Below are 27097 nucleotides of genomic sequence, written 5' to 3' on the forward strand. Positions count from 1 at the left end.
AGGCCCTTTGGTCATGTGGGACTTTTGGATTCCAACCAATGTGATCTTCTAAGAATTGTATAGCATGTGAGCTGTGCTCAGCACAATCCTGTATGGAATGACTATGCTAAAGTACATGGGGTTAGTAAGAACGTTAGCATCTCCTGTTATGCCGACCAAATTAGGAATGATGGGAAAATATGGTACACCTATTCACACATTAGGCCATTTTTGTTCTAATTTAATCAAGAGACACAAGTTATTCAAAAGGATTATTGGTGGCCATAGTGTTATTTTCTGTGCTATCCATAATTATTTCATGTGGAAGCGCACCAATTTGCATAAATGCTTGATTCAGGTTAGCAGTCCTCCACTCATGAGACATGGTGTCCGAATTGCAGTGACTTTGGCCACTAGTTAGAGACCACTATTTTCCAGAAGGAAGCAGGTTTAGAAACTAAGGAAGATAGCCTATACTAGGGCGCAAGACAATATGTTGAATCAGAATGTATTAAAAAAAATCTGAAGAAGTCTAGAGTTTTGAGACATAAGAAAGAACTGAAGAGTCTGGCACACAGTGAGAAGTAAGAAACCAAGCAGATGTGTGACTCTCAATTTCCCAAAGGCAATTTCAAGGCAAACTAAGGAAAGTTTCCTTCTTTAAAAGGCCAACTGATGGCACGCTAGGAATGAGCGAGTTCACTAGTTTCAGTGCCAATATTTTGCTGGCTCAAATCCACTCATTTTCAAAATGCTTTCATTTTTATCCAGGGAGATTCTTAGAAGGAAACATCAAGTTCCATATCAAAGCACTGAATGTCCTGGACACATCTTTCTATTAAATATTTTACTGCAAGATTTTGGTAGCGAGAACAAATGGTATACATAACCCTAACTCTAGCACAAACTGCATCAAGAACAGCACCAGAATTTTCTCATAATTAGATGAACTAGTTAGATAAAATAGCTATCCGAGTAGATTTGTGTGTGAGCTGATTTTTGACTGCATACATGTTCCAAGTGTAACTAATATTCCTCACTATTCTCCCTTATTTGTTGCGCGCGCGAGCGCGCGCACACATACACACACACTATGGGGCATGAACTACCTGTATTTTCATAACGGTGATATTCAGGGCAGCTGCTACATTTGGTTGAATCTTCCTTAGGAGGAAGTGAAGGAGGAAGTAATCTTCCGAAGGAATCTTCCTTAGGGCCAATGAAGCCCAGAGCCCAACAGATGGAACAGGGCAATCCCTACTTCTCATGGGCAGCCACAGCAGTGGAGCAATAAAACAGCATTTTAATTTCTCCCAAATGGACCAAAACTCCCAATGGAACTTCAAACTGGAGTGACTCTCTATTAGGGACCCTGAGACATTGTGGCAGAATTTAAATGGTGGGAGCTGTAGCAGCCACTGCTGGCAAGACTGGCTTAAAACAAACAAACAGTTTTATCATTTGCTTGCTTCCAGATAGATGGGAAAGGGAGATTGGTTGGTTTACAGTGCCCCCCCCCCCCGCCAGAAAACTTGGGACCTCAGCAAATGCCCTCTTGTGCTGCACCCTAGTACTGGACCCGCTAATGCTCTGTTCCCTAAGTCCTGGGAGAATAGCAGCCTGCATAGGCAAATATGTGCAGCTCTAGAATGACTAATGGCTTACGAATCCAATGAAGTATGATTTAGCCTATAAAAGTTTGTGCCATAATAAAATATATTAGCCTTTAAGGTTCCACCAGACTCTTCGTTAAAATTATACAACAGAACTGCTATTCAGCAGTCTGAAAAAATAGAAATACAGTGTTGGACTTACAGAAATGACCTGAAGATGCTTCTCAGTGCTATCTTACGATATTTCCTCAGAAGTAAATCCTGTTTAGTTTAATGTATACCTGTGTAAGACTGCAGCAGAACAGTGCAATCTGATCATTTGGGGAATTATGCAAAGTGGAGCATGGAGGCAAATGTCACCCCCCTCCCTGTTTTGCCACCCTTCAAAACACTTAGAAAAGCATGTTTCAGCTCCTCAAGTGTTTTGCCCTGGAGCATGAGGAGAGGAGGATGAAGTGACTATCGGGAAGCGTTGAATACTGCCAGCATCTGCACTACTCTGGGCTTGCTCCTATGACCTCAAAGTTGCAGCCAGCATAGTTCTTTCTACTCAAGCAGTGAGAGCAGAGGAAGGGCTATAGAGGAAGAGTTCAAATTCCCAGCTGTGATCTTGGAGTAAGGTTGGAGCTCAGACTATGAATAATCCTATGGACATCTAGATGCTGTCTTGTGCCAGTAGGACTGTGGACTAAGATATCTGTCTTTGAAGATAACTGATTTGGTCTGGGACAATATGTAAATCCAAGATTTCTTTGGGTGAAAGCATGAAACAAAGTCTTTAATTCTAATCTAGACAACTTCTTTTTATTAGGTGATAGAAGAAAGTAAGGTCAGGCAATATGAATCTATCCAGAAGCTGCTGAGTGAAAAGAATTCCTTCCGACAAGCCATCAGCCATTCTGATCGAGCCAAACTCTTTATGATACATCCTAGAAACTCAAGCCAGCGCAGATCCAGGCCTAAGATCAGTGCCTTGCAAGAAGAAACTGAGGAAGAAGTGCAAGAAACTCGTTTGTGAAAATGCATTTATGTGCTGTCTCTTTGGAATGAACAGAAGCAATTCTGGAAGAAAAAAAAAAAAAATCAGAGCATAGCAGCATGGAAAAAATACCACTAAAGAAACAAGGACAGATTACAAATTCAAGTTACTCTTGAATTTGAGTCCATCTGTGTAAAACTGTCCAAGGGTGAAATTAGTCAAGACAATATTCCCTCAGATGTCCAGCAAAATCTAATCTGCTTTTTACAGACATGGAAAGATACTTTAGCAGGATGAATAATTTGATGTATAAGATTTAAATTCCCCTTTAAAATGGCAGATGTTAAAATATCTGAATATAATACAAGCCAAACACCTCACACTCATTATCTTTTAAAACTGAATCAATAGCCTACTATCCAACACATGAATTCAAAGTCTGCTTTTCTATATAAAAGAATGAACCAAAATCATAAGATCAAGATTTATTATATGACAGAACAAATAATGAACTTTATTATTGTGCAGCTCTTTAGACCGTGCCCAAACTGATGTTTACTTTCTGTTTCAAAGTAACCAGAGTAAACTACCATTCTTTGGTTCTGAAAAGTTCTGTGGAATTAAGTCTTCAAGTAAGTGATTTTGGTTAATCTTTATTCAGGTGAGAGCAGAGAAAAGAAAGCACTGAACAGAAATTCTTAATTTTTTAAGTGGTCCCTAACCAACACATGAATTCTGCAATGAAAAAACATAGTGACTGCATGATCTGCAGTTATTCTCTTATGTACTAGTGAGGCTGTGAACAGTTATGCTTATTAATAAAATGAATGAATTAGAAGGTTTGAAGTAGGTTTAAATAAAATATTTTAGGGCACAATCCTATGGGTGTTTAGACAGGAAAAAAATACTTACAGTTCCAGTATCCTGCATCCAACCAGGCTGGCTGTTTCTGTCTAAACATGCATGGGATTGACCACTGTACTCACTCAGCAAGAGTCATGCTCTTGCTCTCAGTGATGGGCAAACATAATGACAAGTAGACCAGTTAATGGTCAAGTTTTTATGACTGTGAGTTTGTAAATGAGTAAATATGGGATTGGAAATAAATATCCCCATTAATTTTAGGCTTTTCTTGGCTTGATGCAATATGATAGTGAGAGCCTTAAAAGTGAAATCAATTGAAGTGGAGCAGGTGAGCTGCAGGTACAAATTGGAATGATGGTCCGTTCTTACACTGAGCACTTACTCACTGGGAGGGGACAAAAGCCAAAGAGCCGCCTTTTCCACCATAATTGTATTTCAGTAACTGGGGGAAGTGATGAGTGACCACAGTTTAGAATATGCAAATCATAATGAAGAAAGCTGGCTAATATTTATCCTGTCTAAGTAGTTAAAGATGATAGTGAGCTTTTTTTAAATATCTGAGATGGAGTCTTCCAAGACTTGTTCATTACCCCTAATAATCTTGGTGGGAGTATTTGCTGAATCCCAGAAGATTAAGAATAATAAATAATGGTTGTTTGGGGCCGGCGTTTTTCAACTAGTGTTTATTTTTATGTTTTTAGAAATGTAGCTCTGTGCAAGGATGAAATATAACTTTGTGATAATCTTTTATACGGTACTGTTTTGCATAGTAAATTTTCTCTAGAATATTTATTTAATAACTTTATTCAGATATATTGATAATACATTTATTAAAACGATTCTGAATTTTAAATTGAATTGTGTACCATGAAAACTATATTTGTATACAGATAATTGTTATATATTTGAAAGAAATATTTGTAGTCTGCAGTTACTACACACTTTAGAAGAACCATGGGAAAAGCACTAAGATTTCAGAGATATACCAACTGTCACATTTTGTTTTTCGTTGCCTTATTTTTAACGTTCAATGCAAACACTGATTAAAAACCAGTGAATGTGAATTTATGTACAGATGTAGCTTTTTAAGAGCAATTTCCTCTTTACTGCTGCACTGAGTTTAGCTCAGTTCTCTTGTAGTAACTCAATAAGCAGGCAAAAGTAATGAAGGAGAGAGGGGACCTTGTTTCATGGGAGACCAGAAGCAACTTCAGGTTTGGCAAGTTCTTGGGCAAACTGCTTTCCATTCACCCTCCCAGCACTTTGTGGCTCTAGGTGCTCCCTCCATGTGTTTGCACCAGATTTCCTTGCAAAGATAGGAGAGACCCTTGCTATAGGGGTGCAAATCCAGTTGCGCCTGCTGGGGTTTCTTGTATAACCACGTCCCCGTTTGCTGCACCAGACCCCTTGCCCAAACCACCAATCCTTTGGTAGTTTCCTGGTGCAGTTTTTGTGCGGTTTCCCCCTCATTCTAAATGATTGAAATGTTTGTTCTAAGGTTTAGTTTCAGGTGATTAAAGATAAAAGAAATTTAATCTAAAATATGCTTGGATTTTTGGCTCTGGGCCTTCAGTCCACCCCATCCTGGAATGCATCTCTGAAGGGCTTCACGCTCTCGCTCTCTCGCTCTCTCGCTCTCTCTCTCTCTCTCTCTCTCTGTGTGGGCAGGAGTAATCCCTGCTTCTTAATTTCATTTAAACTCAGAAGATTCTGGACAAAGGTAAGGTAATGTGATCGAATTAAAATAGTTTAAGGAAATGTAAAGTAAATTATCCATATATGCCACGGCATTTCTTTGTGGTAGTGAGGAGCTTTCCACAATTTTGTTCCAATGTTTAAACAGGCATGATTCACACTTTGCATGGCTCCAGTCACGACATGGACTGTAGTCAATGAAGTAAACATGGATCTGTATAATCATCTTTTTTTTCCAAGTGAGGAATCCATTTTCCCAGGGATAGAGAGTCCTGAAAACCAGATTGATTAGATATTTCAGTAAGACCAAACAAATATTAGGAAATGATAGTGCTAACTACTTCTCCATTCTGAAAATGATAATTGTCTTACCACCTCAATGGTGCCAAAGCCCTGCTGAAGCCAGTGTTACCTAAGCATGCCTGTGCTTTTGTCTCATAGATTTCAGTGGAACTGGTCCCACACCTGGTCCTGTACATTTGAACCTTGCTTTTGCCCCTTATGCATTAAAGCACAACATGTGATGCAAATGTGCCATGTGTGTTGTGAGGAAACACACATAAAGCTAAATTAATTCTTGGGGTTCAATGAGATGATTTTTTAAAAAGGATTTCACAAATCCATTTTTATTATTCATGAAGGAACCTCCACATTCAGTCAGTATGCTATGCACCTCCCACAGAACATTGTTTCCAGGTTCCTCAAAGGAACCTGGATGGCCACTGGATGGATCTTTGACTTGATCCAGTGCAGATCTGCTTATGTTCTTACATACAATGTACATGCTTAGGTGTTTGGGCCTTTCTGCCAACTCTATTAATTTGAAAAGACATGGACGGATTACAATACTTGGGTGTTGGCAAGTGGGCCCCATCCTGCAGCTTATTAAAAACTTTCTTTCAACCAGTAAATTCATCAAAATTCTGTTCATCGTATGTATTTGTACATGCGTAAAAATCCTACGTATGTGAAAAGCTACAATACCTGCCATTCTGGTCATTAATACAGAAAGGTACTAAGTGAATACTGCTCAGTTAAAAACAAATTGTAAATATTTATTTCCAATCTCTTTTGGAATTTTACACAAAAAAGTCAATAAAATGATCACTTTCTATATTACCTTTCTGTCCTATGTTAAGAGGCTGTTGGGATAGAGACACTAGATGAAAGTTTTGGGACAATCCAAGTCAACAGATTTTATTTGTTTGTATTCAACAGTACAATCCAACTCATCAACACTGAAGCCTTATATATTCTGTAAGAAATGCACTTCAAACACGTCACAAATCCATGGTAGTGTCTTTAATACACCAACAAAAATGTCACAAAAGAGTGAGCATTTGCTTCTATTTGCCTTCTTGTCACTAGATGGTGCTGCAGAGTTGATACTTTTTTTCCTTGTTTGCGGCATTCATTCTAGCGAATGAAATGTCGAAACCAGAAGCAAATATGCAGTAGCTTTCTTGGATCAATTTTTGCAGGTAAAATTAGATGTAAGCTTTATTTAGCTACAGAAAATGTATCTTCGATTAGTAATCTCGCTGAAATTAGCTACATATCCCTGAATAATTTGCTAGGCTTTATGATTATTTATAGAATTTTCAAGAATATAGGACATTAGTCACCTTAATTTATGCATATTTTGAGACAGAGAAAAGAGACACCTGTCCAGTTCTGCAAACATTAAGTCTGCAGTCCTACAGGCTATGCACTCATCTGGGGCAAAGTCTGGTTGAATTCAGTGGGGCTTACTCTGAGGAAACACGCACAGGAATGTAATCCTATACATGTCTGATCAGAAATAAGTCTGAGTTCAAGGGCATTCACTCACAAATGAGTATTAGTGCAGCCTAAACTGTCAGATCTTCCCTTTTAGTTTCCCAAAGTTGAAATCTGTGACCAGTGGTAGAAACTGTTATGCCTTTTCCCTGCCATATACAGATGGCAAGTCTGTCTTTATTAGATTGTGTGTGGACATGGAAAAGCACATGCAGAAATAGCTCAGTCTGGAATTTTTTGTTTAACACTACAGATTAGAATGATTTCAGCAAAAGGGTTTCAGTGTCTTACAGTGTAATTCTACCCATGTCTACTTAGAGGTAGCCCTGATGAGTTCAATGAACCTATTTCCAGGTAAGCAAGAATAGGATTCCAGCTTTAAAATCTGATTGTTCAGACCTGCCAGGCAAACCCTGTAGCCCTGAGCTGATTGAGGGATAATCAATTGAAACTCAAGGTGGACAAACACAAGATGTCATTACTGGGTGGCAGTTCTGATCAGATGGAGGGTGCTCAGCTCATTCTAGATGGGCTTGCAATCCCCTTGAAGGAGAGGTTCATACCTTGGGAGTTCTCCTGGCTCAGGTGACCTCAGTGGCATGAACGAACCCCTTTTCTAGGCTTGGTTGGTGGCCTACATACATCCCTATCTGGACGTGGATAACCTGGCCTTAAGCATCCATACTTTACTGAAATTCAAATTTGATGACTGCTATGTGCGTCACATGGGACTGCATTTGAAGACAGTTTAGAAACTGCAGCACATGCGAAATATGGTACCCAGATGGATTCCACAGATAAGAAGATCCAACTATGTGGCAGCAGTGCTGGTCCACTAGCTGCCTGAAGGTTTCTGAACCTGAAGTGCTGGTTCCTATGAAGCCTTACATGACTTGGGACTGCAATGCCTGATGGAATGCCTCCGTTGCCTACATACCTTGGCACGATAGAAAGACAAACAAGTGGATCAAGTGGATCAAATCAAGCCAGAAGTTTCCCTGGAAGTAGAAATGACAAAACTGAGATTGCCATACTCAGGGCTTATCACGAGAAGGCAAGACTTACTGAAGAAGACAATCATGTTAGGGAAAATCAAAGGCAGAAGAAGGAAAGGAAGACCAAATAAGAGTGTGAGTGACTCCATCAAGGAAGCCACAGCCTCGACTATAGAACAGCTAAGCAGGGATGTCATGGATAGGACATGTTGGAGGACTTTCATTTTTGTGGACGCTGTAAATCAGAGATGCTGCCATATAGCAACAAATTCATAGACTATGTTAAACATCCAGGTAGCAATAGGGGAGAGGGCTTCCTCATTGGTGGCCCCTCAGTTATGGGTCAATCCCCAGAGAGGTCTGCCTAGTGCCAACAGCATTACTTTTCCAGCACCAGGTTGTTTTAGTCATTTAGTGCATATGATTAGGTTTTCAACTGTTCTTTAAAATTGTTTAGATGCATGCATACTGTATCTTTATATATTGGTAACTAAATGTTTTTATACTATGTATATTTTAAAGGTTTAATCTTTGCATCTCAGCCAGAGAACTTGGATTATTGGGCAGTATAGAATTGTTATAAGAGCATGAATGAATTGTAATGACTGGACACTGTCAGCTGAGGAAATACAAAGGGCGGAGACACTAAACCAGTTTCTGACTACTAAGATTCAGCTCCTGAGAACTGACGTCTGTAAAAGCTTGCTTTAAACACCTGTGGCCCACATGGAACCCTTCAGTGTCATCTGCACTGGTGTCCGAGCCATTATCCCTTCTCCTCTCTGGTGGCCTCCATTTTTTCTGCTGAATTTCTGTGAAACCCACCAGGTCCCTTAGCCCACTCCTACTTGTCTGGAGGATGGGGAGAGTGCAACCTTTTTGGGGAGGATGCCATACTCTTCCTGCATGCCATGCTCTTCAAATAAATATTTTGTAGACATTAGGAGAGACCCGAGAAAACTTGCTAATTCTCTCATCAATCTTGTTGTTGTGGGGATAAGATGGAGGAGAATGATGTAAGCTGCCTTGAGCCCTTTGTAGGAAAAAGGCAGGATATAAATCGCAATATAAATAAATAAATATAAAATGAATGAATGAATGAAAATGTGAATCAGACAAGCAGTATAGTAGGATAAATCTCAGTGTAAAGACTTTTGGATAAGAGATCTTACCACAGCAGAACTTTGCCTGTGTTGCATCTATGACTGGATAAAGTCTCAAGTGGTCATTCTCATGACGTATGTTGAGATGAGAAACTGTGGAAGAATCAGGAAATGGAGGAAAATAGGCTGTGAGAACAAATCCAGGCTACGTCAATAACTTTTGACACCAATGCCAAATGTGCAGCTACCATAAAGTTTAACTCAATAAAAATATTGCTTTAAGTGCAAAATGAGACACACTCTGGTTCCCTGCTGCCCCCCTCCTCAAGATATCAACAATCAAGTTCAATTTAAAAAATCAGAACAATAACAGAAATCCGAGAGAAGGGATATAATTAGCTCAAAATTCAATTTATTTGATCTTATTTAGGAATTGTTTACATTAAAAGAAATTTCTGCATTCCCTATTGCTGCATGCAGAGAATAGTTTGTTTCCTGTGAACACTGGCACCCTGAGCACTTCTCAGCTAGTAAGTGCTGTTGGCAACCAACAGTAATTTAATAGGCACTTGCTCTGCTCCCAATGGCAGTCCTAAGGACAAGATAAAGATACATGAAGATAATTTTTGCTTTGTCCAGTAAGTGCTGCAAGTAAACTTACTCAAGAAAGGTGCTAGTTAGCAGTCAACCTGGTACATACAGAAAGTAGTATTTTCCATAGGAATGTAAATTTATTTTTTTTCTCAAAAAACCCAAGCGATGATGCTTGAGATCCTTTGCACTTAACTATAAAGGATCATGTTGCTTTGTAATCATGACTATTCCCTTTGACTTACTTTAAGCTAGTTAATTACTTTTATATGCTTGTTTTCTCACTGTAGGTTTTGCAGACTCTGTAAGGTCCTGGTACTAGGCACTGTGGCCATTTATTTAAATATAATTTTCACTCACTTCTTCTTGAGCACCAAGTAGTTCTGGAATTTCAGTTATTTATAGTCGATCCATTTGGTTAGGCAAAAGGAGACTTCAGTAACAACCTAAAATTCTATTCAGAGGTGAACAAGGATATTGAACTTTAGAATAATGAATACTTGCATTTTGAAGTAGTGAGAGGTGAAGCCTTACTCCAGAAAATATCAGGACATAGAGACGTTTCCTATTGCACCTTCCAGTTGATATTAGGAGTGTTTTCAGAGAAATTAGTGGGGTGAGGGAGTAGTATATTCCTTGTCATAGATCTACTTAAGAAACTACAACTGCAATCCTAAGCATATTTACCCATGGGTAAATTCCATTGAATTCAATGGGATATACTGTACATCTGGCAAGAGATACATAGAATCAGTCTACATATGTGCTAGGAGGGCTTTATTTCATGCTTCTTGAAAAACAACCAAAACCCTCTCATACAGCTCATCCAGAGGAAGGTACTACCAAATCGTCAAATCCGGCATTAATGGCTTACCCAGGGTTGTTTTGAAGGAACTGTTAATGTTTGAAAAATATCATGTATAAATTTTCTTCCCGTGTCAGTATTTGCCTTGGGCAGTCACAAGATGTTTATCACAGAATTTGAGCACCCTGATGAGGACCAAGGCAGATGAAGGTAGGCTGGCCGTGGAGAGGCATTCGAAGCACAAACTTGTAATGACTGGACACTGTCAGCTGAGGAAATACAAAGGGCAGAGACACTAAACCAGTTTCTGACTACTAAGATTCAGCTCCTGAGAACTGACGTCTGTAAAAGCTTGCTTTAAACACCTGTGGCCCACATGGAACCCTTCAGTGTCATCTGCACTGGTGTCCGAGCCATTATCCCTTCTCCTCTCTGGTGGCCTCCATTTTTTCTGCTGAAGTTCTGTGAATCCCACCAGGTCCCTTAGCCCACTCCTACTTGTCTGGAGGATGGGGAGAGTGCAACCTGTTTGGGGAGGATGCCATACTCTTCCTGCATGCCATGCTCTTCAAATAAATATTTTGTAGACATTAGGAGAGACCCGAGAAAACTTGCATATTTTCTCATCAATCTCTGTCTCTGAAAGGGAGGAAAAAGGAGCACTAGCCCTGGCCAACAAGGGGTCCCTGACCCACCACAGGTAGCCCTGCGGGGAAAAGGCTTACCCATATATGGTTTAAAGCATGGAAGCAGTGACACACAACAAACAAGTCACTATCAAATTCCTGCTTTTTGCAGCACACATATACACAGTGCACATAACATTGAATGCATGCAGATGCAAGACAAAACAAACACAATTGCAATACAAAAAGGTTTTATTGGCATGACAAGTGAAATTCCAGGAGGGCACTTAATGTTACTGCTGATTTTATTTTTACAAACTCTCTTGCCAAGATGTTGGTACCATTATCTTCAAAGCATTGCCAAAGCAAGTGCAAAGTCCTTCACCAGGTGGCCATGAAGACTTTCCTTAAGGAACCTATGTGCATTCATTTTACAGAGGTGTCATATCAAGACAGGGTCTTAGAAGATGTACACCAGAACCAGCTGTGGCCCCCATGAACACTGAAGGAACACAATCTTTTGCAAAGGGAAAAGAGCTTAGAAAGAGGTGGAAGATCTTGTCCTTGCTCCACTGCTAGTGAATAGCAGCTAAACATTATTTCAGACATAATACACGAGTAGGTAAATCACATGTGTCCTTCCCTCCCCCAAGTTATTGCTGCTGCTTTCCCTTTGGTTCATCTAGTGCTCCCCATTATGAGAAACAGATTTTTCAGTGAAAAATGCCCTAAATATTAGCATGTGTCAAAACTAAGGAAGTGGGGGATTTTTTAAAAATAGCATATAGAACAATGTATGCAAGTGTTCTCTTTCTTATGATTTCCCTCCACCCTGCCCAATGGTATGGGACAAATACTCACAGATTGGTTCGGTATTTTGTTTTTCCAGAGAGGCAAAGTCTGTGTGCAAAATGTAATTCATACAGGTGCTAAAATGCAAAATCAAAGCAACAAGAGACAAGAAATAAGCCAAACTACCCAATAAATGGGCAACTGAAATATTTAATGCAGTTTATAACTGTAACTGGGCAGTATCCCTATTCTTCCCATTATTGCCACATTCCCTTCACTTTTCAGAAAGTGAACATAGTTTTATTTTGTTAGTTTTTTTGCCTTGAAAACACATGTATAGTAGTTTTAAGCCAGAACTGTACAGAATTGTGCAACCCAATGTATGAAATATACCACAGGAACTCAGCATAGAACTATATAAGGTTAATCACCCCAGTCCAGGAATTCTGTTGCAGGCAGTAGAGATGTTAACACACACAGAGAAGAGCATTTTCACATGAGTAACACCCTGCAGGATCCCACAAGACACAGGAAATAAAAGCAGACCCACTACTTAGTTTTCCACATGCAGAAATCCGCATTGGCTCTTGACACATGGGAATCCCACACTAACACAGTAGACCTGCAGATCAGTCTCTGAACAAGGTGATGCAGATGCAAAGATGGCCACACTGACAATGCAGCATAGACAGCCAATTGATCTTTCCACATGGGCTTTCTGCATCTTATTTCAATGGAAAATCTGTGTGTCTCCACTGAAACTCACACGTAGTCCTATCTTTTTTGTACACAAGTATCTCTGAATCAAATCCAATATATTTATTTATTTCTATGTATTTATTTATACACACGCACACGCACGCACACCCACACACACAAACTTTCTGTTGTGATACCCTGAATATAATTAAACAATAAAACATTTTCAAATAGAAAATCATTTATGAAGCTATCACTTTCCACTTCTAAAGTTCAATTTAATATAATCTAATATTTTCATTATAAACAGCTTATTTACATAAAAATTAAACTGTGGTCCCATAGATACATTATATAACTGAGAAAATAATTTTAAAATTATTTACACGTGTGAATGAATTTGTTCTCCATGAGAACTGAGTATGCAAAGACTGGAGGGGAAGATGAATGGTAGATGGATATATTTATTCGTATTTTTCAAGTTGTATTTTTTTGTGCATGTTCCAAATTTCCTCTTTTGAGTCATTGACTGCCTCTATTTGCCTTGTATTGCTGCTGCTGCTGCTGCTGCTGCTGCTGCTGCTGCTGCTGCTGCTGCTGCGTTTAGTGTTCTGAGAAGACTGGCTGACTTTATTTCTGGGCACAGGAAGAAACGATTTCACTCTTGAAACACCACTCTTGAAAGACTCAGTTTTTGATTTACTGTTGCTGCATTCCACAGCTTGACTGCTGCTGAGAGGACAGGTCCCAGGATTTTCATCCTGTTAACACAATAACAGTATATAGCATAAATGCATTTTTCCCGAGGAGCAAAAAGAGAGAAAACTGCCTGTGATCAAAAGAAGAAAACTGCCTGTGATCAAAAGAAGAAAACTGCCTGGAGTTTACACAAAGCTTCTGCTGCCAGCTGTGACAATTGCACCAAGTGGGTGAAATGAACATTTTCCTTTGACTACAGCAGATAATGGGACTGGTGCTTTGTGGAATGCCAGTGATCAATGTCTCTGGATTGCACCATTTGCCTTTCTCTGATATTGTAAAAGCCAGTCCTATATGCATTGGCTTTGTTCAGAAGGGCCTTCTCCCTGGATTGCTACCTTCACAACAAAAGACAAGCCACACTGGGCCAGACTAGCACTAACCTAGTCCAGCATCCTGTTTCCCACAGTGGTCAGCCAGATAGTTCTGGCCAGGAAGGCAATTGCCTCCTCACATCCTCACTCTTCACTAGGCTCCATCCTCATCAAGGTATTATAGCCAGGAGCCACCAATAGACTTGCCTTCCATCAAATGTATCTAATGCCATTTTATGTCTTTATACAGCAAAGAAAGTTGCACATTTCAAAAACATACAATATGGAGTCTGCATCAACTTTCTTCATTGCCCTTTTCATAAATTAGTGTGGCTTGAAATCTTTATGTTAAGTATGTCCACATTGCTTTGCCAGAAGCAATGTTGTGGGAGAAGGAGATAGGAAAACACTAATGACAACAGGGGATGGACCAAGTTGATCCATTTATCATGCACTGAGTGATATATTATGGCAGAAACCCTGTGAGAAACATGTGGTCCCACCCCAGCTTTATATTTGGCTTTATTAGCATGAGAAGTCAAATGTTTTTAATCTGCTCTGATCAATCTCCTAAACTTTTGTAATCTGCTCTGCAAATTTGTTTTAAAAACTCTTAATGAATACTACCTACTGTATTGATAACACCCCATGAGTGCCCACTCCAAAAAGCCTACTATGAAGCCACACAAAATAATCCTTCTCAAATCCCCAAAAGCAAATGCTTTGCATATTGAAGAGATTTCAATATGAGCAGATTATCACAGCAGCTTATTTTCCTCCATGCCTACAGGTGTATTATTAAAAATGATCTATGATTCAGTGCAGCATGGCTAGCAATGCTTGCAGTACATTTTTGGATGAAAAAGGAAGAGCTAGCTGATTGCTACAGAGTGCAGCTGCCTCCATGTCTTTTTAGACTAAAATTGATTCTATCCCCCACCATATCTGAAAGTTCAGCGATGATGAGGATAATATCCTTATTTCTATTTTTAAATATGTGTCTTGTCTGTCATCTTTTTCCATCTTGAGGTTACAGAAGCTACACTGAGCAGCAAGATAGAAATGCCCCAGGCATATCTGGGCACAGCCATCTGCTTTCTGCCTTTTTCACTTTTTCAAAGTTAGTCTGCTGCTTTCTAGTTTTGATACAGAAACCTGCTAATACATGCATGACCTTCACAGGGGAGGCTGAAAGCTGCTAAACACTGCTGGAATGTCTATGATATGAGGTACATTTCTTAACAAGTAAAAGCATCTGTTTTCTTTTTCAAAAGGGTCAATGTCTAACACTTCAGGTGTGCATAGAAGAGAGGCAAGGCACATTTCTCATGCTGTTTATATCACTGCTGTTTTCTCCTTAAAATGAGTTTCTCTTTTATCTAAATTAGTAAAACGTTCTACAGTAGTAGCAAGCAATGACACCCAATAATTACAGTAGTCATAAACCAGATAATAATGGGGCTATACAAATAAATAATTACATAGTAAAAGCAGAAAGCTCACTTGGTATACAACACACTCCACTCGTCCTGTACACTCTTATTACTTTGAACATATAATCAACATTTGCTGGAAATAAAATTGCATGCAAAGATCAAAATGTTACCGCATTTAATTCCTGCAGTTTTCACCCAGAAATGTCCCTAAATATACTGGTAAATCCTCCCTTCCCCACTGTGACTTTCAAAGGGTGGCAGGGGAGGGGGGGTTTAGGGATGCACGGGGACCACGCATGTAGCAAACTTCGACTCCATGAGTGCTGGGAAAGTGCCCTCCTGTTTCTCAATGTGCATGGTCCAGTCTTCCTTATGTCCACTGACACTCACATGCAGGCAGGGCGTACTTCTGGAACAGACATTCTTACCTTGCCCTGTCTTGTTGAAAGCCTTCCCTTCAGGGCTAAGCAACTTGTGCTAGCAAGTGATGTCTTGCTGTTCTTAAACGTTTTATACAGCTTAAGAACAGCAAGCAGGAAAGGGCCAATTGGACTGAAGCACTGGCGTGAATAAAGGGGGCTTAATCCCTTTCCTGATGAGCCATTTTCTGAGAAGCCGGGCCAGGCCCGAGACATTTCGCTGCCTGGGCCAAATGACAGCACTGTGCCTGCCCGCGTACAGACACTGACTGCATGAGCAGGTGCGTGTGCTTCAGCACTGGGGATGGGATAGCATTTTCCAACATATTTGAGGCTGCAGCTAGTTCAGGATTGCACCACAACTGACTGCTATTTGCTGGGCAGGGATATACATCTTGGTTTCCATTTGGACCCTCCACAATGCCCTTCTCTTCAAACTGGCCTCTATCTCATTTTTTATCAATTTCTAGTTCTTCCACTGATCTTTCTGGTAACTTTCTTCTTCCACATGTGCAGAAAGCAACAGTCTCAAAGGGAGAGCAAAAAGCCTTTCAGCAACTTAGCAGTTCTAATTGTCACCTCCAGCCCACCCTCCTCCTCAGTTCTATTTTAGACAGCCACTTCCTCCCTGTTTTCTGGTTTCCATGGCAACTGCAGCCATCTGGAAGGTTTGCTGTCTCTGGGCCTGCTCATTAATGGCTGAAGCCAAATTCATCATAATGCTGCCTACTCTGAGTTTCTTAGTTGTTCTTCCTCAGAGTCCCCACTGCCCACTTTTTTCCTAGCGATGAACCTACTATGGGTGAATATTCTAGGCCATGATGCTCATTTCAGATGCCTTCAGACAGAGCAAATTCTTCACCTAAACATTCTACACTCACCCAGACAAACCACTGCTTGATAACCAAGTACCAGTGGTCCCCTTGGTGCAGATAGCTTGGCTACAATTATCCATGCTCTGGGAAGCTTCCTGTTCAGGCAACTGAGATATGGTGTACATAGACCTTCTTTTGAAATGGTTTGGAAATGTCTGCTAGTCCAGAGAAGGGCTACCAGACTCTTACGTGACAATCTGAGCCCATTATGCTCTGCCAGGTGTTGGCTCTGCAGGTGTGCTGGCTCCTTGGCTATTACCAAAGAGTTGGAAAATCCACAAAAGGCTGAAAAACCACTTTCTTCCATGTGCAACTTCCCAACCTGCTTTCCCATCTGTATTAAGTTCCCACCTATACTGAGTTTTGAATTGGTACTGGAGTTCAGACCCCTGGTGTTGTCCTGTGGCCAGGGGGAAATCTTTCTTTAGGAGATTTCAGGGTTTCAGCAAGAAATTTTCTCTAGCTCTACCTGGCGATGTGGGGCATGAACTTGAGACCTTTTGCATGTAAAGCAGGTGCTTTTCTACTGAGCCACAGCTGTTCCTCAGATTGTGCATGTATAATAGACAAGACAGCATGAAATTCAGGAAGTTTGTTTTCTACTTCTCTTTTTGAACTGTAGTAGAATACAGTTGGGATGCTTAATTGGAAGCAGCGCTCAAAGTGACGAATCTGCCTGTAGCTAGGAACGAATTCCATGTGCAGGAATCATCTCCGAATGCCTCCCCTCCACAAGACTTTTATATGAATAAATAAGCCAGAGATTTTAAAATTCCATGCATGTTTGGAAGTTTAGAAATGATGGATGTAGTAGGTTGTAAACAGACTTTCATGAGTGTGTAAAAACAACCAAGAGAGTTCAGGAAAAATAAACACTGTAACAGAAATGTTTAAAAAGGCAAAATTTGGCACAACATTAATTGTCAAACAAAACCTATCTCCTAATGTCTTACTTCTGCATTAAGCATTCCCTTGTTCTCTGCCCTTCTTGTCTCTGGCTTTAGCTGGTCTATGTCTGCCTCTCTGCCTGTCTCTCCTGTACATGTGCATCAGCTTTCCTGCTCCATTTCAAAGCCTGCCTCTGTCACTCTCTTTCTTCCTGAAGCATGCCTTGTTTGTGGTGAGACGTCTCTGAAACACAGATAGCACAATCTAAACAGCCTCAGTGTTTATGCAGTGGTCCCATCTGGTATGCCCAGAGCTGCCTTAACTCTTTGAAACCTAATCAATAACCCTTGGTGGATGATTTGAATACAGACAAGAATCCCTCTGTTACGTGGCACAGTAATTTGCCCCTTACCTGCTGTGATGCTGATATATTTGCATTAATGACTTTTGCTGACAACACAGAATCCTTCTGAGAAGTACTGATCATCATCCTCAGCTCATCTTTTGAATCTACAATCTGTTTGATTGGGTGGGAAGGAGGGGAGAGGACAGCAATGTCAGTGCTGGAAGTATTAATATGTTAAAGCAGGAATGGTCAAACATGGTTCATTCTCACTAACAATAGATTGATATAGAGAGTATAATCCTAATAACAGATATTAAAGTACATTTTTCCTCCACTGTGAATTTCTGAATGGATGACATTGCATCAAAAGGTGAATTATAAAACACACAGCAACAACAACACTTTTTCATAATTCAATGAGTCAAACATTTTTAATCTACTCTTGTGAATCTCCTAAACTTCTGTAATCTACCCTGCATATTCACAACAAAAATCTTCTGGGCCGAAACGGCTATTGGATATTGTCTCTGCCAGGCAGCTCCACACCACTGCCAGGAGTGCCCACTGGACATTCTTGGCTGTAGCATGGAAGTTTCCACATGAGGTCACCTCTCTGTATGATGAATTACCCTGCATGCCAGTGTTGTCACACAGAGGAGATAACATGCAGAGTTGTGCTTTCAGAATGCAATGCATAGTCAAGACCCGAGTCTCATACGATCTGTTGTTGTTCTTGTTTACAGTTTTAATGTATTATTAATTATTAGCATGGTATTTATGAGAGACAGCATGATGTAGGAGTTAGGGTGTTTATTTATTTATTTATTTATTTATTTATTTATTTATTTATTTAAAACATTTCTATGCCACCCCATTCGCCGAAGCCTCGGGGCGGCTCACAACATAAAATTAAAATATAATACATCCAAATATACAACAAATTAACAATATAAAATAAGTCGCCCTGGCCAGATAAAATAAGCAAACAATATTAACAATTAAAATGACGTTTAAATAAAAAGGTCTTCGCCTGGTGCCAAAAAACAAATAACGACGGCGCCAGGCGGACCTCTCTGGGGAGCGCATTCCATAGATTGGGCGCCACCGCAGAGAAAGCCCTCCTCCGAGTACCTACCCTCCTAATTTCTTTCACGGAGGGTTCCTGGAGAAGGGCCTCTCCCGCAGATCTCAAGGGGCGGGCGGGCGTATATGGACGTAAGCGCTCCTTCAGGTAGCCAGGACCCAAGCTGTTTAGGGCTTTATAGGTCATCACCAACACCTTGAATTGGGCCCAGACTTCAATGGGAAGCCAGTGAAGCTGACGGAGGACTGGAGTCATGTGAACATAACGCCCAGTCCCCGTCAGCAGCCTGGCAGCTCTATTTTGAACCAATTGAAGTATCCGGACCATCTTCAAGGGTATGACACTGATACTGGAGAGACCTGGGTTTGAGTTTGCATTCAGCCATGAAGCTGACTTTGGACCAGTCACTGACTCTTAGTGTAAGCTATTGTGAGGATAAAATGGAGAGGAGAGTTATGCATTCTGCCTTTGGTACCTGGGAGGAAATGGCAGCATATAAATGTCACAAATGAATACAGAATAACAACAAACTATAGAGGATGGACCAGGACAGCGAGATAGATAAGGAGAGCAAAAAGTAACATAAGAAGAACAAAGAATAGGGGATAGAGAATAGATAGCTAATATCAGACGGTTGAAAACAAAGAGAAGGTTTCAGTTTTAAAATATGAGTTTTTGCTGATAGGACTTTATTTTCACAATGTTTCACAGGGGGAAATGATACGTCCTGGTGGTGGACTGAATATGGGAGAAAACAGATGGAACAATCAAATGTATGCCTATTGCACAAGAGAAGTGGTTATGTTGTCAACAATGAGAGCATAAAAGGAGAGGAGAGGCTGGTTGAGGATGAAAAATTTATTAGGTGACTTAGTCTTGATTTTGAGAAAATGGTGGCACATACAAGCAGAAATATCAGGCAGGCCCTTGGAAATTCAACAAGATGGGATATGGAAGCAGGGAGGTAGAACTGAATGTCATCAGCATAAACAAGGCATTAAAACCATGGTATTTAATGATGTGGTTCAAGAGCAAGGACCTACGGATTCCATTTGCTGCAGGAAAACTGAGCGAGATTTTTCCTTGACATGTTGAATAAGGGATTAGTGACATAAGAACAGAGTCAGCTGAGAACCATAGGTGATCAACTGTATCCAGAAAGATCAAGGAAGATAAAGACAAAGTGAAAACCTTTGAATTTGACAGAGACTACTTGTCAGTGATTTTGGTGAGAGATAGGTTCACTAGAGAGCAGAGGGCAGAAATCAGATTGTGACGAGTCAAGGAAGGAGTCTGAAGAAAAAGAGTTGAGAAAATGGAAGTAAGTGGGATACCTCAGGAGTTTGGAGACAATAGAAAGAAGCAGAAAATGATGGCATTTAGAGAGGGAGATGGGTCAAGAATGTTTCCTTGAAAATAGGAGAAAATTGTGATGTGCTTGAATGAAGCATGGAAGAAACTAGAGGAAAAACAAGGGTTGATTATATTGTGGAGAAGAATAGAGATCATTTACCTTGCTTATGTCAGATTCTGATTTGCTTAAACAAATATTTTGAAGTTCCTGCACAAGGTCTACCTCATCATCAGAACCCAGGGAAAGCTTCTGCTCCAGGTTTAATGTACTTAGTAGATCATCTTCTAGATTTCTTGGAAAGAAAAATGAAACAAATATTCATTCCAGAAGTGCATAATTAAAGAATGGCAGTATATAAGATGGAGCCTGAGAAAAGGCAATTTTTGCATTCAGTTTAATGGTGAATTAAACTCAGACAATTAATATTCATTCAAGGCCTATTTTGAATGGATAAGTCAGTTCATACATGTAACATCAAGTAATGGCAGTTATTAGAGATCAAACATTGCAAACAGACTTTTCATGTCACACAACATAAATCCAAAAAGAGGGGCATTTTTCAGGCCTTTACTGTTGCAGCATCAATTGATGTTAAATTGATGCATGTTAAAAATTTATATAATTTTTTTATATAAATGTGTTAAAATTTTATATAAACTTGCAAATCCTTTGAGTACTAAACCACAATTGAACATGAAACTTATTCAGTACATCTAAGCTTGTGGCTATTTTCTCAATAGCATACAGACTAACCCACAGAATTACTGGAAACTACCGAAATGATTTCCTTTCAGGATGTCCTTTCACTAGACTAAAACAGATGGAGAGTCCTTCCTGTGAACTATTTGAAAAAGAGGTGGGGAAGCTTTCGGCCCTTAACAAGCCAGAAAAAGTAAAAGCCATGGAAAGTTCAGTGAATGCACATTGCTTTCAACAACTTCTACATTTTAGTAAAACTTTCCTTTCCATTACTAAGATGACTGGCAGCAAGTAGTTTGGATGTCTTTAATTGTGTTCGTGTTTTCTGACCTTTATGACATTTTGGCAGCTTATGGTATTGTGGTACATTGTTTGCAAATTGCTCATGGAAATATATTTTGGCTATAGCATCTGGACACAATACTTTAAATAAAGTAAACATTACTATCCCCCTGCTGTCCCCTCTCCTATGTGATTGCAGAGAGACAACAATGCCCACCTCACTGTACAGCTAGATTACTGGTGCAATGTGGCAGACTGATGCAGCCATTGAACAAAAACTTTCAAAATGCTTCCTGAAAAGAGGCCAGAAAGAAGCCAGAAAAGAATGAGCTAGGTTATGACACAATTCATTTCTTTAAACTTTCTTTGCTACATTCACCAGCTCTTGCTGCCTCAAATGTAACTTACGCTTTTGTTAAGGAAGCTGTTTTGTTGCCATTTCCCTGCAATATATTCTTTGTTTTGACACCTGCACAAGAAGAAAAATGGGAAACATTGACACACACACAGTTTGTAGGAGCATTTCTGATACACATTCTGTTGGCATTTTAACAAGGTTCTGGATGCTCCTAGGAACTAAACTGGCTTTTGCACAGAGTTGGTAGAAGCTTAGAAATGAAATGGCCTTGGCTGAACTTTTAAATAGGCAAAGCACTGGATATATGAATTAAACAGAGCTTTCTGTCCCTCACTGCACCTCACACAAGTCATCCCTAGCACCTTCCACTATTACCTTCTGCATTTTCTTCTTTTTTGCTCCAGGACTGGGCTGATGAGTGGCCAGCCTTCTTACGAGGACTTGTGCTTACTTTTCTCCAAGCAGTACTTTCCCCTCTTTTCTTAGGACAATTTTTATAGTTTGATACCATGGAGAGTGGGAAGTTTCCTCCTTTAAAATCAGCAATGTATCGATCCAGTTCTGAAACATTTAAAAGAAAATCAGCTGTCCTGATAAATCCACCTTAAAGTGCCATAAAGCTATGCCCAGATACCTATCTTTGTCTAGAAGAGAATTACCCGAATACATATACTCATAGTTTCTTTCAAAGCCATTGGTTTTACCATTGTCTCAGGCATTAACAAAAAGGTCATACAAAGGATTGTGAATGGTGGGCTGCCTGGATTCACAGTAGAACAAAATTGGGTAGTCATACTGTTAAAGTGAACTAATGCTTCACAAAGAAGCACACAAACAGGCCAAAATAACACTGAGATCAACACAAACAGGATGAAGAGAAATATGGAGAGAGATCTAAAATTGAAGAACAAACATAGATTCAGACCAGTGGCTAACCTGCCTTCTGAAGGTGACAAGCAGAGAGCAAAATGCAGAAAACACTTCACCAAAACAGAAGCAGAAATTAAAGAATTTTGATGGATCCATGAGTATGGCAAGCTGTTCCTTCAGATAAAAATAGTGAGAATGCAAATTTTGTGGAGAAAACCCCATGTAATTGTCCACAGTGATGTTTGTAAGACTTTTACCATGATTCTAGTGCCACTGGATGAACTCTTTAGCGACATCCATATTCCTGTAGCCGGAATGCATTCATCCCAGATTAGAGAAGCAAGCAAATCTTTTACTGTATTTGGTTCTGCTCTAAAGGGATTTGTGACCTGCTCGAGCTATTTTAATTGCTCTAAAAACCTGTTACTTGAAATCATGGCTGAAGGGACTAATTTGTGAAGCTTTCAGTATGGGCTGTGAGGTTAAAGCCTTCCACTTACTTCCAGGCCTTTGTTTTTAGCTATCAACCCATTTACTGTGCCTCACCTGCTCTGGGAAGAGGACATCCATGCAGAACAGCTTTATTTAGTAGAATGCTGAGAGCGGCTTTTACCACAGCTTGTTGCCCTTGACTTGGACTTTTCTTGACTACCATCTGTCCCAGTGTAGAAGGTCTTTTCAGAGAAGCCCTGGAGAGAATTGCTTCTTGAACTCGGGGAGCAATGACTGCATTCCATAATTTGGACATCCACCTTGGAGCACATATCAAAAGGTAATAGCAGATAGACATAATTAGGGCTACCAGATACACTTGACAAACTGGAAGAAATTTCCAAGCTGTTGGAAGTATTTGCAAAACATGCTAAGGAAGATCTCTCCTTTGACCTACTGAAAAGACAGCAGTGGTGCCATCCAAAGTAGTTCAATTGTCTTTATTGAACATGCTTTTAGCGGAAAATGTTTCTAGATTGGCAGTGGTAGTGCCAAAAGAGGAAATATACTGAAAAGTATTTTAAATAAGAAGCACTCCTTGTTCCAGAGTTGAGACTATTGCAGTTTTGCATTATTGCACTAGTTGAGCTTTTGGTATGTGAATCAGCTCTTGAATGCGGGTGACAAGTTACCTTATACAAAGAACAGCTATCTTCAAAACACGATGTTTGGAATTGTTGGAAGAAGTGTGATTCAGATTGAATTTATTCTTTATTCTTACACCTTTCATCACAGAATGAGTGAGAGATCAACTTTGGGTAAAGTCTGAAGGATTCTCTGACATTTGCTGTGTTTCTTTTGCTCAACACTGAATAATTACAACTTTACATGTGAGGTTATCAGGAGAAACATCTACAGGAGCAGAACTGACTTTCAAGGAGACAGCACATGTTACTATAGTAATTAAAATATTAAGAGAGTGAGGAAGTGCTAACTGCATATAGGAGATTTCTACCCCTTTCCCAACTACTCCACAGAAGCTTGCCCTTGAACCAGCTGGCATTTCTGAGGTAGAAAGCAAGGGCAGGGAAGGAGAAACAAATTCCTCCCCCCCGCCCCCCAAAAAAAACCTATTTGAAACTTGCTTCCTACATTACTGTAAGTTCACCATCTTTTCTAGAAGGTGAATGACACTTGTCTAAATCAATAAAAGCTGCAGGAATTGCAGCCTTCCAAGCCATAAAAGAAGGTAAGGTCAGCTATCTCTTCCTGAACTCTTTGCAATGACAGCACCAAAAGAAACTTAAATGAAGACTAATAACTCTTCCTTGCCCATCTACCCAGCAAAAGCACATGTTCATTGCAGCTGGAAAAGGCAGCTCCCACCATGACCTAATAGGATTTCTGTGCCTTTAATTGCTGCAGACAAATTTTCTGCCTGGAGATGCATGAAGAACAAAGCCTTGCCTACCAAACATATTATTAGTTGGGTGCAAAAGCCCTGCCAAGGAACAAAAAATGGTGACAACTGTATAGATAAATTTAAAGGATTTATCTCTCTGGGAGTTTTCTTTGCTTTGGCACTAAATCACAAGTGCAAATAACAATATCTGAAAGAAAAGTTAGCAGTGCTGCTTTTGTATGGATTTCCTTTGTATGGTCTTTGTTGCTCAAACTGGCTCTGTGAATGCTCAGTGAGGACTAGATGGCTTGATGTCAGTTTTTATGTGGCTCTCAGGACTTACATGCACTGAATAAATATATCTGAACTCCTACAAAACCTGTGAGTATAGGGTGACAAAACATGAAGCAAGACTGGGACCTTGTGCTTTTATTCACAAGGAAACTGCTTCAAATAGACTTAGATCACCTGTGTATCTAGCCAACTTTGCTTACTCAGAGTGACAGCTGTGCTCCAGGATCACAGGCAGAACTCTTTCCCATCAAGACTGAACCAGGGGCCTTCTCCAAAGCCTTAGCCTTCCCCACAAAAGAAGGAATTCCAACAGCTCTCCATACAAAGCTGTGTAGCTCCATACAAAGCTACACCTATTGAAATTTCCACCTTTATACAGCTGTTTATATGTGCAGGAGCTGCCCATCCTGTACATCTCCTTAAAATGGTACTTTGCTGCAGTTCAAAACAAGCAAACAGAGGCAGTCTGTCATCTTTAATGATGCTATAAGAAAGCTCTTTTGACTATGTCTCCAAGATTACTGAAATGTGGTTCCAACAGAAGTCTGAACTGAAGCCAAAAACAAGAGCACTGAAGTATTACAATCAGGAAAATCGAAATGGGACAAGGAAAATTGGGGGGAAGAGTACAAAAAGAAGCTAGCTGTTAATTCAATGATCCATGAGCTCCAGCTATATTAAGTATTTTGCTCATAAATAAATCATGATTTCCCCAAACCCCCCCCCCCAAAAAGAGGGAGGCAAGCTAAGCACTTCTCATTTTGGAAAATGATACATGTTCATTTCGTCCAATGTTGCTGACGTTTTTGAGGCAGACACCTGCTTCGCAATTTTACTGCATATTTATTTTTATTTCACTCACTCTTGTTTTATTTATCAAGCAAATAAATATTTAAACATGGCTACTCATGTCTTGCAGTGCTATCAGGACACTTTAAAATCTTGCTTTAGTTAAATTATTATTAATAGTAGCAGCAACAGCATCAGCGGCACTTTGAGACCTAAATGCAGCACAATTTCTCATCACCACAGCAATCTCTGAAAAGCAGAACTATCACTGTTCCTGTTTTACAGACTTACATCTGAGGATCAAAGTTTGCAGAGAGCTATCCATGAAGACCATGGCTGAGCTGAAATCCCAACATTCAGGTCCAGCACACTGACTGTTGGAATGAAGCAGCAGCAGTGGTAGCCGTGGTTAGTGGCAAATAGGTATGGGGGCCACTAAAGCCCTACTCTTAGCCACAAAAAGGCCTGGTTCAACACTGCATTTGATTTCTGGTCTGTTGTTCGCCATTGTCTATTTATTAGCAAGCTTTATCTTGGAGTTATAGTGGCTAAGGAAACTTTATTTTGCTTTTTAATAAGAAGAGGTTTGCAGTACACTGAATTTTGTATACAGTGCTGAAACGTGCACTCCCATGGGGTACATAAGAATACATCAACCAAGGGTGTGGGGGTGGGTAAGCGGCGTAACTGCAAAACAGATATTTTATTATTCTTAAAAAGGTAGAAGCAGCATCTGTACAGCAATTACCTCTTACTAAACCTCGACAGGAAACAATGTCCTTGCTCTATAAAGAAGAACTCTAGCTCAGTAGTGGAACACCTGTTCTGAATGCACTGGGGCTCCAAGACTGCAGATGGCATTCAACCTTGGAGCTGGCAATTGTCACTTTAACACCCTCCAATTTCTCATTATACCCAGTGAGGAAAGAACTCTCTCAGTCTGGAAGAGCAATCTCAGCCAGGAGCAAATTGGGTTTGGGGAGGAGACTGAGAAGGTTCAGGATACAAGGGATCGTGAAGCTGCTCCTGCCACCGTGATGTTGCTGAGTGATGGGCAGAGAAGCCCATCTTGTGAAAGTGCACAGTGGCAGTCAAGGGAGTGAAGGTTTGCTCTGTTGCTGCCTCTGACTCTGGGGACTTTCAGGCATCCTGATAGAATTGCTCTCTTATCATCTAAAAAGGTTCCCAGTGTGGCATTCAGTCAAAACCAGAATAACTGTATAACCAACTATACCCAACACACAAAATGTCCTCTGATAAAAATTAAAGGTAGCAGAAGACATCACAGATCACATCAATAATCCCAGAAAACAACAAGCATTTCTTACATAAATCTTACATTTAAACTGCTTAAATCTTAGTACTGAGTATTAGAGCACAGATCACTCCCTGCCCCCCACCCCCAATAAATAGCAAAGTCATTAAAACTGCTACTGCTATATGAACCAGGAGTCCTATACCTATCAGGAATTGTTACATTGGTGGGCAGCCCTACTGTACGGAGAAAATACTGCAACATCTTGGATTTTGCATCAAGACACGTTATGGAGTTGATTTGATTTTCCAAACAGATGCTGTGACTGGTAACTATCTGAAAATGACATTGGAATGCAGGAAGCAGGCTGAGGTTTCTAGACTGAGGTTTAAAGCATGGAAAATTTACAGCAATTATTCTATAAGGAAAGGAATGTAAACTGTGCATATGCATATACAATGATACTCATTTGAGGCACAGGTATTTTCTTCAAATTATGTTTAAGGCAGAAATAGTATTATGCTTAGCATGTACAATCTCATTTGTTTTTTCAATCCTCCCTCACAGAAATTGCATTTAGCATTATGCTGCCTCAGAATGAGCTGCCTCATCAACAAAACGTACTTGGTGTATGTCCAATTGAAATCTGAGCTCAGAAACGTTATAAGGTTGCAATCATAAATATACTTTACTGGGAGTAAGTCTCCTTGAGTCTGACTAT

The 27097-nt window shown here is 40.0% G+C and overlaps 2 protein-coding genes across 7 annotated transcripts in view; one reads left to right on the forward strand and one right to left on the reverse strand.

Annotated features, from left to right (window-relative positions):
• CFTR (CF transmembrane conductance regulator) overlaps positions 1 to 2923 on the forward strand; it is an 82939-nt gene extending 80016 nt beyond the window's left edge. Inside the window, exon 27 of the mRNA XM_044422927.1 lies at positions 2404 to 2923. Within this exon, the coding sequence (XP_044278862.1) occupies positions 2404 to 2610 (207 nt within the window). The 3' untranslated portion in view covers positions 2611 to 2923. The remainder of the gene's footprint in view (positions 1 to 2403) is intronic.
• A 7662-nt stretch (positions 2924 to 10585) lies between these two features.
• The window catches only part of CTTNBP2 (cortactin binding protein 2), a 98299-nt gene continuing 81787 nt past the window's right edge, over positions 10586 to 27097 (reverse strand). For 3 of the 6 annotated variants that reach the window (XM_044423090.1, XM_044423087.1, XM_044423091.1), the window contains 6 exons: positions 22751 to 22956; positions 21710 to 21895; positions 21385 to 21445; positions 20155 to 20287; positions 17624 to 17728; positions 11296 to 13281 (listed from right to left, as the gene is read on the reverse strand). In XM_044423090.1, the coding sequence (XP_044279025.1) occupies positions 12985 to 13281; positions 17624 to 17728; positions 20155 to 20287; positions 21385 to 21445; positions 21710 to 21895; positions 22751 to 22956 (988 nt within the window). In that variant the 3' untranslated portion in view covers positions 11296 to 12984. Of the gene's footprint in view, positions 10673 to 11295; positions 13282 to 17276; positions 17729 to 20154; positions 20288 to 21384; positions 21446 to 21709; positions 21896 to 22750; positions 22957 to 27097 lie in introns of those variants that run through there. The other 3 variants (XR_006413984.1, XR_006413985.1, XM_044423089.1) reach the window with 3 other exon arrangements.

This window comes from Varanus komodoensis, unplaced genomic scaffold, assembly GCF_004798865.1.
Source record: "Varanus komodoensis strain SLA01 unplaced genomic scaffold, ASM479886v1 scaffold13_1, whole genome shotgun sequence".
NCBI classification, from domain to species: Eukaryota; Metazoa; Chordata; class Lepidosauria; order Squamata; family Varanidae; genus Varanus; species Varanus komodoensis.